Source organism: Candoia aspera, chromosome 14 (assembly GCF_035149785.1).
Source record: "Candoia aspera isolate rCanAsp1 chromosome 14, rCanAsp1.hap2, whole genome shotgun sequence".
Lineage (NCBI taxonomy): Eukaryota > Metazoa > Chordata > Lepidosauria > Squamata > Boidae > Candoia > Candoia aspera.
This window is the reverse complement of record NC_086166.1, coordinates 18,863,657-18,878,405: the sequence shown is the minus strand read 5'-3', so window position 1 is coordinate 18,878,405 and position 14,749 is coordinate 18,863,657. Positions and strand designations below refer to the sequence as shown.

The following is a 14,749-nucleotide window of genomic DNA, read 5'->3' as shown; positions in this document are numbered from 1 at the left end:
TGTGTGTGTTCCCTTTTTCCCTGGTATCCTATAACGTGAGTAATAGTTTGCAGTACCGCAACCCCCCAAATGATAAATGAATTTGCATGACACCCTCTCCCGACAAAGAAAACAAATGATTTCACTGGTGTCAAGGCTGTGTAATAAATAACTATTGCACTTACTTTTAATAACTGAATATTTCACAAAGGTTGCCACACTTTGTAGTGGAACTGCCCACTCTGGGCAGGCGAAGCCAGGAGCAAAACCCTGAGCAAGTTTTGATAATACTTCTACCTTGCCTGGGTAAGACTGATCAGGTGTTTTTTTTAGGTTGTGCCCCCCCCATGCACACACGTGCACACAAACACTCATACCTGTGACCTGATCCACAGCTCAAGAACCCCTGATCTGGAGAACTGGAACTATTAATTTAACAAAGCAATTTCTCATTAAGTCTCCAATTTTCATTGCTACCCTTTGTGTTCCTGGACTAGCCTGAAAAATAAAGTATTTTTCTGTGGTCTCGGCTTCCTTCCTATTTCCCTGGTGTTGGGCCAGACAGAGAGAGCTAACAACTCTCAACCTGATCAGACTGTGGAAATGGTTCAGCTTAATTATCTTTCACTGGGCAAACTGGGAGGAAGGAGTCTGCCATGAATCAGAGTGCTGCAGCAACACCAGGAGGCCCCTATCCTTCTCCCTCGCAGAAATGCCGTGGCTGTCCCTTCACTGATCAGTGCCCTGCTTTCTGGGCATTTCGTTCATGTAAGTACAGGCTTTCTGAGACGTATGAATGGAGCTCCACTTAGCTGGCCTGATTTAGCTGCCTTTGGCTGGAGGAGGTGATGCATGGAGAGCCCTTCCCCACACAGGCCAACCACATGGAACTCATGCGTGTCGTGGATGCCCGTGCAGTGGCATATATGTACAGTGGTAATCTGTGTGGTCTTGCAAGCCCCTTGAAGATTATCTGAAGATCCCTGTTTATCTCTTGCCCTTCAGAGGCCTTTGTCTCACAACCACCCTGTGGGAGTGCCTTCTCAGAAGGGTGGCTAGACTGAGATTTCCCAAGGAGGCCCATAGCTGGGAAAGGCCAGGGATCAGATCCTATACTTACCAACAAATCAATAAGTGCTCACAGATCAGGTATGAGCAACCATAGCTCAGGTGGGGCCTTCATGCACCCCTTCTGCAGCCCCTGAAGTGCCCCGGAATTCAGGTGGCAAAATGGCCGATTTTGGCAGAACAATTTTCACTTGCTTTTGAGATTTAGCAAAGGACGGGAAGACAAACACAAGGCCTCCATAAGCAAAGCATCTCCATTTTCACTCTCAATTCCTCCCAAACAAGTGAAAAAAGGACTAACATTTTCAGCCCTCCCAGCAATGTTGCCATGGCATTGGGAAGGCTCTGTCCAGCAGCTGGTCAGGAGGCTGAGCTGTGTCCCACAGCCAGGAAGCAGTTGCCTATCCCTCCTACAGTATATATACCTACAGTCAGTCTCTGCTCTTTTCTGCTGTTAATTGAAGCACATGCAAGTTATACCCAGCATTCTGCAGAGTGTTGTAAGAGAGAGCAGCTGAGGAGCAAATAACCACATGTTACTGGGAATTCCAATCTGGGTTTCTTCTTGAAAATGCAGCCTCAAATGAAGATGGTTGCTGGCACTCAGGCTGTGGCAGAGACAGATATGCATGCTTCAGAAATTATTCAGAAGCCCTCTGAGACTCATGAGAGGGCAAACACAGCTCCTTTCTGTTATACATTAAAATAGCTATGTCTTTTTTGCAGCTTTTGTTGCAAAAGCATGTGGCTACTTTAATTATCTCTGCCCATCCTACAAGATCCAGCAGGGTTGGCAGGCTCTGGATCCCATCAACCAAAGAGGGTCACCTGCTGGGACCCAGAAGGCACAACTTCTCTGTCACAGTGCCTGCCCTATGGAGAAGCCTCCCGGTAAGATTCAGCTGGCCCTGGCCCTGTTGGGTTTGAGAAGGCCTTAAAGAGCTGATTCTTCCCCCAGGTACTAGGCCAGGATGGCATATAAGTCCACTGTAAACATATGGTGTTCTGTTCCTGACATGCTGTCTATTTTATCCTTTTATTGTTGCTTTTATACTGTGATATTTCTAACCCTGTTAGATGCTCAGAGTCACTCATGAGGGGGCAGCCATATAAATTGAATAAGTAAATAATGAACAGCAGAGAGGTTCTGTGCTTGACTACTGCACACTTCAAAACTACTGTTGAAGTGTGCACAGCCTTGTAAATTAGTATTTTGTTTTTCCCTTTGCCCTAATTCCTTGACTTCAGTCCTTGCCTGGAAGATACTAATAGCTTCAGATATACATAGATAGATAGATGTGGCTGTTGTGCCTACATACTATCATGGAAATTCGGACCGGTCTGGGTGACCTCTTGGGTTGATCTTGCACCTAATATTTGACCTTGGTCAGTTGCCTGAGCCTACTGGGCCAGAACTCTAGACTGCCTTCACAAACTGGCCAAAGACCAGTCAGCCACTTCTAACAGTGTACAGAACTATGATCAGGAACTGGAGAAGCAGGCTGGAAACAATGTCTTCGAAATTCAGGGGTGAAGGCAATCAAAGAAGAGAACAAGAGCTGGCTATGAAGGCACTATGGACTCCTAGCCAAACCTTAGCAATGAGTGGGACTTTGGGACATGGCCTTGACTAAGCTCACCCTGCACACTGGTGAATAAGCACAAAGGTTACAAAGCCTTCAGTGGCCAAACCCAGGCTGGAATTACACCCTCCAAACTGGTGCTCAGGAAACTGAAATGACTGCAACAACTTTTTCTCTCCATGTCTAATAATGGTGCTGGAAGGGAGGGGAAAGGGTTTGGGCAATGTTCCCCTCATCCAGATCAGCTCCTTTGCACCCGCCTGGGACAGCTTTTGGAGGAAGAAAACGCCACTGACTATCCCACTAAAGGAATCTGTCCTTTGGCTGGCAGACCAGCTGGAATCAAGATGAAGGAAGCTGCAATCCAGCTGCTGGGTACAGGACAGAGGCCAGGCCAGGTGTTTGGCAAGCAGAGGGTGGCCATTCAGCTGCAGGGCAACCCAGCTGATGGCTCTCCTCCCAGGACTTCTCTGGCATTTTACACCAGTTGCCGTGGCCTATAGATTTATTATAATAAACCAGAACGGTAGAACTTCCTGCCAGGATCATTTTCCACTGTGAATCAAATCAAGGCAAAGGAAGCCTCCTGAAAAAGTGCCATCACCACCCTGCCAATTATTAAGACACATTGCTTCAATTTGCTGGGACAATTGCTTTGGAAGTAAATACTGCCAGGCCACCCCAGCTCATTCCATTAAAAATCGTCATGGTCTCTGAAAATGAATTATTCTGGCATGCAGAGAATCACCATCATGGAAGCTCTGGGAGGAGGCATGTTGCTCAGGATATAGTCAAGTCCCCTCTCAGCTTTCCCACGGGGCCCTCTGACTGTCCTGCCACCTGCAAAGCAGGAATCCAGTCGGAGACCAGACCAGACCAGACCATTCTCAAAACCCCGTCCAGCTGCCTTCCATATCCAGGGCTGACAAATGGGTAGCAAGAAATTGGTTAAGGTGGGAGAAGGAGATACACAGCCTAAACCTTGGAGCTGACATATGGCTATAGTATGGCTAGATTCCTAGATTCCAGCAGTAGCTGAGTGACATGCCTGAGCCTCATCCTTGAATTTTCCTCTTAGCAGAGGAATGCATGGCTGCGTTCCTTAAGAGAACTGTGGATGTGCCCCTTGTGAAGCTCTGATGCCAGAGGGGCTGAGCCAGCCTACTGGTGCTGGCTTTACAGGTAGTCCTCACTTAACAACCACAATTGGGACCAGAATTTTGGTTGCTAAACAAAGTGGTCATTAAGCAGATCCGACCCAATTTTACGACCTTTTGTGCGGCAGGCATTAAGCAAATCACAGTGGGCATTAAGTGAACCATGTGGTGGTTAAGCAAATCACATGGTTCCCTATTGACTTTGCTTGCCAGAAGCTGGCCGGGAAGGTCGAAATGGCAATCATGAGACCATGGGATGCTGTGACGGTCATGAATGCAAACCAGTTACCAAGCAACCAAATCGTGATCATGTGACTGCAGGGACACTGTGACAGTTGTAAGTGTAAGACCAATCGCAAGTCAGTTTTTCAGCACAGTCGTAAGTCCAAACCATCACTAAACAAATGGTTGTTAAGTGAGGACTACCTGTACCTGGGCAAGAACCAGCTTCCTCTGGGGCTGTCAATTCTTAAATTGGCTCTGAGTGGGGAAGAGCTGCTCCAGTTACAGTATTTGGCTATATTTTAGGGGGAGATAGGTGGTGATAGAAATGTGAATAATAAATAAATAAAATAAATATTTCCCTTGGATCCTGGTCCAAACAGAGCTTGTGCTTGTGAATAAGCAAATTATTGGGATTTTATCAGTGTTAACCATAACTGCACTGAGCACAATACTATGACTGTGAGGTATCCTACATCCTATACCTGTTCATTTAATGTTTTTTCCTTAAGTAAAGAACTTCACATTTGTCTCTATTAAATTTCATTCTTTTCGGTAACTATCAAGATTGGTTCAAGCTGTATGTCTGTCTCTGACGGTATTAGCTATGACATCCAATTTTGTATCATCCTATTCTCAACCAGAGATAAAGAATGCTTTTAAAAATCATTGTCACAGATCTGCTCCTACATCAAGGTTACAAACCAAAGAAAAACAGTTCTCAATATCAATGATGTGTTATCTATTGGAAATGAGGCAAATAATATAAATCCTTACCCAATTGTGACCTAGCAAATCATGAAAAATAATCTTACAGATTAGGCTCACACAACATGCTGTACCACAACAAATTGGATGTACCTGAAACAATCTCTGGAGCGTAGAACACAAAAATTAAAATAGATTATACTTCAAAAACAAAAACAAAAAAACATCCCTAGAGATCAGGCACCAGAAACTAAACCATTCTCTCCTGCCTCCCCAGTGCTGCTTATTTCACCCCAAGGTGAAATAACGTCTAATGTCTAATGTCCTGAGACATTAGAAGCCAGGGACAAAACTGTAATTTCCCAGTGTGCAAAATTAAATGGGGAGAGACATGGGAGGGCTTGCTACGGCCCTAAATGTTTCAATAGGCAAGCCTTATGCAGAAAATTGTGTGGGGTCATACAGGCTGCAAGCCACACACAAGAGCAGCTTGTCTCACCGAAAGACGTGGTTTGGCACCGGCAGAGAATGACTCATCCCGAGAAGGCAGGATTGGGGCTGAGAGATGGTTGCTTCAAGCCAGTACCAAGCCTCTGATCACCACCACTCACCACTGCCCCCCTTCAGAGCAGAGGCAGAACCCTCCCCTTTGCAGAGCCTGCACAGCCCCTTCCTCAGCCCTGAGGCTTGAGCACAATACGCCATCAGCAACATTCAGGAAGCAGCCGGCCAGCAGTCTCTTCCCCCAACCTTGGCTCCCTTTTTCTTCTTCTTCCCCCTGTCCTATCTTCCTCCTGTCCCTGTCTAACCCAGAATCAACTGACCGGAATGCAGGCTGGCCTGGGTCTGAGCTGATATGAGAAGGATCTGGAATGCCCCCGAGTCCCCTGGGGCAAAGAAAGACTGACATTGCAGAGTAAATCTTTGGATCCAACAAGAGAGGGCAGTCCCGTTCAAACAGGTCCATTATTTTCTTTCTTTTTTATATATATAATTTTTATTAAATATTTTTTAAAAGATAAAAACCAATACAAACTAATACAGAGTAAGAAAAAGAAAAGAAAAAGAAAGAAATCAAAGAGAAAGCTAAAGGTGCAAGAATGGGGGAAAAAGAAAAAGGAAAATAGAAAAGAAAGAAGAAAGATACAGAGAAGTAGCTTCCGATCTTCTTTACAGCAGTTAAAGTACAATTATTAATTTACCTCTTACTCTGTGGTTACAACATAACTCTCTTCTTTCTGTAATCTATCCTATCTGATCATCAAAACCATAAATCATAAGCTCATTTTTTTCTGTTTTACACAAAAAGTCCATAAGGGGTTTCCAGGCACCAGTAAATGTAGACATTGTCTTTTCTCTGATCAAAGAAGTCAGTTTAGCCACCTCAGCAAGTTCCATCATCTTCACCAACCATTCCTCCATAGTGGGTAATGCCGAATCTTTCCATCTTTGTGCATACAATAATCTTGCTGCAGTTACCATGTACAAAAACAAAGTTCCATTACTTTTTTCCAACTGTTCGTCAGTCCCAAAAGAAAAACTTCTGGTCTCAGTTGTATATTAATCTTTAAAATCCTCTGAATCAGTTTATGTTTCTGAACCCAGAATTTTCTAGCTTTTTTTACACATCCACCAAAAATGATAAAATGTCCCTTCTTGTTCACATTTCCAACATAAATTTTAAGTGCCTTTATAAATGCTAGACAATTTCTCTGGTGACATAAACCAACAGTGCATCATTTTATAAAAATTATCTTTTAGATTATAACATAGTATAAATTTCAACCCTTTCAGCCACATATTTTCCTATTGTTCCATATTATAGCCAAAACTTTTAGCCCACTTTATCATACATTCTTTAGCTTCTTCTGTTTCCAATTTCAATGAAAGTTTATACATTTAGCAATTACATGTTCATCATTTGTACACAATTGTTTCAAACACAGTCTTACAATGTTCAAACCATAAATTCTTTTGCCTACTTTAAATTTTCTAATAACTGTAAATAAGAGAACCATTGACAACTATATCCCTCTGCTACCAGTTCTTCTATTGTTTTTATTTTATATTCCCCTTGACAAAATTCCAGTATCTCATGACACGTTAGCCATTTGTGTTTGCATATTATTTCTCGTCTATAAAATGCTTCTTGCACTGAGATCCACAAAGGTATTTTCGGGCACAACCTGGGTTTGTATCTATTCCATATTCTCAATAGGGCATGTCTAACATAATGGTTTTTAAAATCCACATCAACCTTGACTTTATCGTACCACAGATATCCATGCCATGTCCTTCTAACTCCAAAAGCCTTCTATTTCTCAGCAACACCCACTCTTTCATCCAAGCCAAACAGCAAACTACAAAATGCAATTTCAAATCAGGTACCCAATACTTCTCTTTCCTTTGCATCTTGTAACACCTTATATTTAACTCGTGGTTTTTTCCCCTGCCACACAGATTTAGATCCTTCTGCCACTGTTTAAATGGTGCATCAGTTGTCAAAACAGGTATTTTCTGAAACAAAAACATCATTCTAGGCAAGACATTCATTTTTATCACAGAAATTCTCCCCAGCAATGACAGTTGTAATTTCTCCCAACTTAATATATCTTTTTAAACTTCATTCCATGTCTTAACATAGTTACTTTGAAATAACATACAATTCATATTTGTCATAGTGATACCCAGATATTTTACCTTCTTCTCAATCTTAAAACCCATTTTATTCATTAACTCTGTTTGGTCTTCTATTTTCACATTTTTTGTTAACATCTTCGTCTTCTGTTTATTAATCTTGAAACCTGCTAATGCACCAAACAGGCCCATTATTTCCTAATGCTCAGTGCCCAGAAAAAGACTATGGCTAAATGTGGCATTATGTGGTACCACACTCCCAACTGGGCATTGCACGGTAGACCTTGGTGCTGACACCGTCCCTTTACAGATAGCTGTGGCACTGAGGCTGTGGATTGAGAAGAGGCTGGAAAAACCAAGCTGCTCTCAGTGCAAGAGGCATTTTATAGAAAAGAAACAGTGGCAAAGAGAAATGGTTAACATTTGTTAGTACAGGAACATGGAGAAGTTGAGAGAACAATTGACTGCAGAGGGATTTAGTTTTCAGTGGTTTTCATATGCACAATTAAGAGAAAGATTTAATATGGATAAAAAAGTAAGTGGAATAGAATTTGAGATTCAACTACCTACAAATGATGAACATGTGATCGCTAAAATGTATAAACCGCCCAGAGTTCCTCTGATGGGAGGAGATGGGATAAATTTAATAAATAAATAAATAAATAAACTTTTGTTGAGATTTGAAATGGAAGAACAAGTTAAAGAGTGCATGATAAAATGGGCTAAGAATTTTGGTTATAATAAACAGATGGATCAATGGGAGAGAATGTGGTTAAAAGGATTGAAATTCACACTGTTATAATTTAAGAGAGAATTTATATAAAATGATGTACTGTTGGTATATGATTCCAGAGAAATTATTTAGGATGTATAAAGGTACTTCTAGTCAATGCTGGAAATGTGAAAAACATGAAGGGACATTTTACCATGCACGGTGGACTTGTGAAAAAGCAAACAGAAATTGGAGGATTGGATTGTGAAGATGGCAGAATTCATAGAAATGGATTCTATGAAACATGCACTGTACATTCGGTGGCACTGCCCAGGACTCTGCCTCCCTCCTGCCCCGCCAAGCCTCCCCAGATCGTCTGTCGGCGACTCCCGGGACAGGGCACTGTCTCCCAAAGGGACCTTTGCCCTGCTCCGTAAAGACCATGGTTGCACTGTTTTGACCATCTCTCCCTCTCTGAGGCAGCAGGGCAGGCCGGATACCTAACCGTGACCGAGAAGTACTTGCCTTCGCTGTCCTCTGTTTGCTTTACAATAAGCAGAGGAACCTTCACGTACACAGACCGAATGTTTCCACCTTCAGCATCTCTACCGGATGGATTGCAGATATTTGGCCCCTGAGATGGAAGAGCCGCTGCTGCTGCATACTTTTGTTCATATACCTCGCTGGAAGCTCCCAAATACCGAGTCCCTCCAGCTTCCGCCCAAGCTGCCATTCATGGGCAATCTCAAAACTTAGGCCTGCTGATGCCCAGCTGGGCAACAGAAGCCAAACTCTGAAGTACCAGTGAGAACATTCCTCCTGTGATAGAGAGCCAAGCTGGTGCACACAACCTTACAGGGCTGACATAAAACTGTAACCCAGTTGGAAAAATACCTTTCCCAAAACAGCTGAGCTCATTCCCTATGCCACAATATGGTTTCCCTCGTTTTGGCTTAGTGTGTTGATCTCCCCCACGCTGAGTATTCGGTAAACCATATTCAAGCGAACCATAGCCTAATAGGATGCCTGAACCCTGTCCACAATGGAGGAGAACGTGGATGGCCCCTTTCCAACAGCACACACCTTTCCGAAGCTGCCTTTACCCAACACCATCAAGAAGTTGAAGTCAGAGAGTTTCATGCGATCACGGCTCCCGTTGTTGTCAAATTTGGAGATGGTGTTTGGTGTCTTCTCCTCCACAGCCTTTGAACCTGGACCGATCCTGGCTCTCTAGAAAAGGGAGAGAAGGGAGGAAGCAATGAAAGCAGGTGAGAATAAGCAAAGCGAGACTTACAGGACATTCCAGTGTGCGACACTGATGGTGGGAACACCTTGAGATTCTGGGAGGGTGATTCTTTTTTTTAAATCTCTCAATCTTCATGAAGATATAATAAATACCTCTTTCTCTCATTCTACTATTTGGTTCACTATGAAAAAACAGCATTGGGGAAATCCTTCTTATCATCCAAGTTTCCTTGAGAAAAGAGAAAAGCAGGTGAACGGAGAAGCTCTGCCAGTGCCGGTGCTTTCCTTGCTGCTATGTCAGATCTCTCCCTCTCTCTTTCACACCCGCTTCTCCGAAAGAGTTGCCTACCGGCTGCTAGCAATGTTTTTAACCTCCAGGAAGGGGATGTGAGGGAATTGCGGGTGCAGGGAGGAGGACTCATGCCAGTCCAGGTCTCCCTTGGCAAGAGTATGGCCCTGAGAAACCGCCCCCCTTTGGCTCCCTGTTGGAGCTGGAGGCTGAAGTGCCCTTGGACCCAGGAGACAACAGGCCTACCCAAATTCCCGCTCCGTCCCAGAGGGATTCCTCCTTCCCTGCGGCTGAGTCTGATGACAGAAAGAGAACCAAACCGGATGTGGCAGGACACCCTTCTCAAGCCCTGGCGTCGAGGCAGAATAGAATAGCAGGACCCTGGAGGGGTGGAGGGGGCTTTGCCTCTTGCTGCTACTCCAGCGCCCAAATCCCGGCGGGGGACTTGTGCCCACTCTTTGCAGTGGGAGGAAAACGTTCCTCGACACTCCTGCAAGTGTTCCTCCCACAGGAGCTGAGGAGCACAGAGAAGCCAAAAGCCCAAGGAAAAGCAAGCAGCCATGGCTAATATGAGTCAGGCCAAACTGGTCACAGCTTAAAAAATAGAGATGCCAGGCGGATAGAGAAACACAGAGGTGCCGGGGGCCAGAGGGCCTGCAAAGAAGTCTCCCCCACCCATGTGGGACCCTTGCAAGGGCTGTTTCTTCACACTTAGAGGCTTCATTGCCCTAGAAATTCATTGTTTCTTTTCAATGCACCTGCATCTTGAGAGTTAAGACTAGCTTTCTGGATTTTCCTGAGTCAATCCTTAGCACCTGAAAGCCTTTTTAAAACTATACTTGGACCTTTTCTACCGCCACAAAAAAGTGCTGTTTCTGCATCTCTCACTGAAAATAGTTTGGAAGAAAATATGACAGGCACTGCTTATTCCAGCCGGAACCCAGTGCTGAACTGAGTAACCAGGCAGCAACTCAGCAAACGTGTTTGCAAAAGGGACAGGCGGGGCCTCTTCACTCTTTCCACAACTCCCCAGAACTGCGGAGCATCCAAGCGCTTTCTAAGTGCTGTTCCTCTCCCACTGAGCTGGGGGTGGGGTGCATAACTTATTGGGACACAATCTGTTAGACCCACAGACACACACAGACAGCAATCTCATAATTTATTCATTTCAATTTCTGAAAAATGTCTGGCATCGGAAGCGCCTGCCCGGGGCTCAGCCTAGCATGAAATTCCATTAAGCTGAGCCACTTGGGAGGCTCCTTCAGGCTCAAACTAGGAGCATTGGAGACAACTGCAGAAGCCCAGAAGCATTCCTGGTGCCACCCTGGGCGAGGGGCTTGCGCTCCTCCTCCAGAAATCCCCTCTCTCTTCCAGGACAGCAAGGGCCTTCAATTAATCCTGGGCATTCTGGAACGCATTTGCCGACAGCATCCCTCCCAGACCACTCCTCTTGTGCCACATTGCAGGCTCGCTGCTTTCTGTTTTCCAGGTTGAATACGGTTCAGAGCAGGCCCAGTTCTGCCAGGCACCCCACAGCCCCATCCCCACTGCCTTTGCTAGGCAAGCCACCCATGTCAGGAGGGCTAAGCCAGCCTTGGGTGTAAGCCTCTCAGCTTGCAAGTCACACGGGGCTGCTTGGCAGAGCCCTGGAGGAGGGACCAAGAACCAAGGGAAGCAGGGCAGAATTAACTTTCATCAACAGGTTGGATACTGGATGAAGCACAAAGCACGCCCCCGTCCTCCCTGCCAGCAGCGTCTGCACTGAGCAAGCCGGTTCCTCCCTTTGCCTGTGGATTTTCCCTTGCTCGAGCCATTGTCTTTGAATGTGCAGCCGTTATTGAGAGTGTTAATTTCTCTTTAATGGAGCTCCTGGGTTCTTGTTTTTCCTACGGTGGCAAAAAACTATACTTTCACTCCCAGTGTTGAAGAAGCTTAAACAAAGCCATTCTTGCGTAATACTTAAATTGGCATTGTAATAAGAGGAGCAGGGCTGACAGACATAACCAAGCTGAAATAGTAGATGTTGTGAATATGGGTTGGGACTGAGGGAGACCCGCCCTTCGGACCTGAGATGTCTCCAGGGTTCTTTCTCAGCCTTTTTATTTCTCTTCCTCCCCCTTAATCTCTTTCTCCTTTTCCTCTCCATTCTCCTCAGAGCAATTCTGGGCCTCGAGGGCCACCAGAAGGTTTCCATAATGGCCTCTGTCCTGACAAGCCTTCAGGGATTACTGACTTTGGTCCTTTGCTCGGTTGGTGGGGGAAAGCTGACAGCGCCAGAGCAAGGGCACCTGAGTGTGTGTGTCAAAAAAGTCAAGATGGTGGCTGCGACCACCCACCCGTTTTACATGCATTACAGTCACAGCTACCATCCTGACATTTTTTACCCCCACCCCCACCCCCCAAGAGAACCTGTCTGAGGGACTCCTCGAAAACTGCAGCTGCTGCTTCCAGACACCAGAGACGGACCCATTTTCCCCAGTGGAGCCAAACACAGCCGCATCTCCCGAGGCTTCAGGGCCAAACGAAGCTGCCGAAGCCGGGTCCTTCCCCAGAGCCCCTTGCGGTGCCCGTGGGTTTTTCGATATGACAGGAAGGAAAGCTAATTAAATATGCAGGGAATTATCATATTATTTGCATTTAAATAACTAAGTTTAATTAAATTTAAATGAAAACGAATTTAGTTTTTGTCCTGTCTCACCTAATCTTTTGGAATGTGATTCCCATTGTTAATCCCTGTCACCAATTTCCTGATACTGCCACATTTTTAAGTGCCATCCTGCAGCAAAATCCTGCCCGCCCCCCGCACTCCCCACAGATCCCAGTCCCTAAACTGCTGAAATCAGCAGAGAGATGTTGAACAGCTTCTGCTGTTCCTCCCCGACTCCATTTGTTTTCATCTTTCTTTGTTTCCCTGAAATAAAGCTTTGTTTCTGGACATTTGCCTGCTGCTGAAATCATGCTAATTTTACAGCCTGTTAAGGACAAGGGGTGTTTGACCATAATGGTTTAAACCAGGGTTTCTCAACCAGGGTTCCATGGAGCCCTAGGGGTCCGTGAGAGGTCACTAGGGGCTTCCTGGGAGATCACGGTTTATTTAAAAAATTATTTCAAAGTTGGGCAACTTCACATTAAAAAGGGAAGTTTCATTCTTTATTTTTAGTTTAAGAATACTGTTAATGCAGTTAATGCAGCCTACACATGAAACAAATATAATTTTGTAACTTCTGGCCTATATTTGAGCCTGAATGTGCAGGGGATTCCCCAGGCCTGAAAAATATTTCAAGGGTTCCTCCAGGGTCAACAGGTTGGGAAAGGCTGGTTTAAATGGTAAAATGACATCCTTGGCCAACTTCCCATATTGGCTATTTCGTTTGCATCTAGGAGTTCAGGAGTTTCTTCTTTGCTAGGAGAGGAGCAGAGCAGAAGATTTTTGAGTGACTTGGGCAAAGTTCTGGTGAGATGGGAAAAGTATTTGTGGATTGTTGCTGCTTATGTATTATAAGTCAGTGACCAAAAAAGTGGGGGTAGGGGAGATGGAAGTGAAAGACATTTTCTTTGTCAGAAGCCAAGTTGCAGATGCCAACAGGAGGGTCGCCTGATTCTGCCTGTTCTGGCTCTGTTGAAGGAGGCTGCCCTCTTCCTACCCTTTCAGCTGGGAAGAAGCCTCCCTGGGCTTCATGGAGCCCCGTCCGAGCAGGTGTGTCTTGGACTGCCCTCTGCAAACAACGAGCTCTTGCCACGGGTGGCAAGTGCTGCTCCATGCTCCGCAAGGAGGCTGGGAATCAGCCTCACTGACCCTGATGAAACTCGTATCCTTGTCCTTCCCCTAAGCCTCTTTTACATGTTCCAGCCGTTACTATTTCACAGAGATAGGTCCCCTTTCCTGCTGCCTTGCCTGTTTTGTCTTTGGGGTTGTGAGGTCTGAGTTTTGCTCGTATATAGATTTGGCCTCCCTCTTGCTTAAATACCTGAATGTGGGAAGTGGCAGAGAACAGATCTTGCCTTTTCTCCCTTTGCAGCTATGAGATGATTGACCCTAGATTGCAATATGGAGAAAAGGCAGGATATAAGTCTAAAAAGAATTTAAATTATATGAACGCCCTTGAGAGGAAGGAAGGGCTAAAATTCAAAGTTAAAACCATTAAGGGTGAGGTAAAAGCTTGTTGGAAGGAGGAGGAGGAGGAGGAGGAGGAGACAAAATTATGCACAGCGCGAATAAAGTGGAGAAGGAGAAGCTATTTTCCCCTACCTGGAAGGATCAGAACATTTGCTTTCGACTGAATTGATCCAGAGCCTGGCACCTAAAGGATGGATTCCCTCTTCTTCCCCCTTCCCTCCCAGACTAACTGGTTAAATAAAGAGTACCGAAAGTCATTTATATTCAACATAAAAGGAATAAGAAAATATATTGCACAGCACAGTGAGATTGGGAGAAGAAAAGGGACAGTGCCTGGCAGAGCAGAACTGGGAGAAGGACCGTCGAGTACCCAGGAGTGGAAGGGAGCAAAAGGCACCTGCCAGGGTGCCCTGATCCTGGCAGGGCAATGGGAGGACGGGAAGTGGCAAGTAGAAAAGACCAGTTTTCTGTGGCCTCAGGGCCTCCAGCTAGTGACAGTCCAACCAATTTATAGGGCATCAACTTGAGGAGGGTTGGAATAGACTTCCAAGAACGTATTCTTTTATTATAGTAAATTTTATTAGATTTCAAGAGTAAAAACTACAAAAAAACAAAAGATTACAAAGAAAGAAAAAAAAACTAAAAAGGTGCAGAAACACAAGAGAAATTTTTTTGAAATTTACAAAAAGATGTGGCTTCCGACCTTTAACAGCAAGGATATACAAAATTTCCATAATCAATCTATATTAAACCAAAACACCACATTCTATAAGTCATTCTGCTTTATCACATAATAAAAATCACCAAATACAGTTACTTATCCCTCTTATATTAAAATAAAGAAAAAAAATTCATATAAACCTCCTAAACATCTTTCTCCCCTCCAAAAGATAAAACCTATTTAATTATTCTATACATTTCTGTCTACTATAATAAAAATCAAATTAAAAAGCACTTGTTGTCTGCTATTATACTTAATAGTACAAGAATTTTAATAATCCCAATCTTAATAAACCCAAAAAACAAAGACAA

At 44.5% G+C, this 14,749-nt stretch overlaps 1 protein-coding gene across 1 annotated transcript in view; it reads right to left on the bottom strand.

Moving 5' to 3' along the window:
• The window catches only part of PRKCB (protein kinase C beta), a 198,289-nt gene that overhangs the window by 58,111 nt on the left and 125,429 nt on the right, over window positions 1-14,749 (bottom strand). Inside the window, exon 9 of the mRNA XM_063315016.1 lies at window positions 9,150-9,296. Coding sequence (XP_063171086.1) covers window positions 9,150-9,296 — 147 coding nt within the window. The remainder of the gene's footprint in view (window positions 1-9,149; window positions 9,297-14,749) is intronic.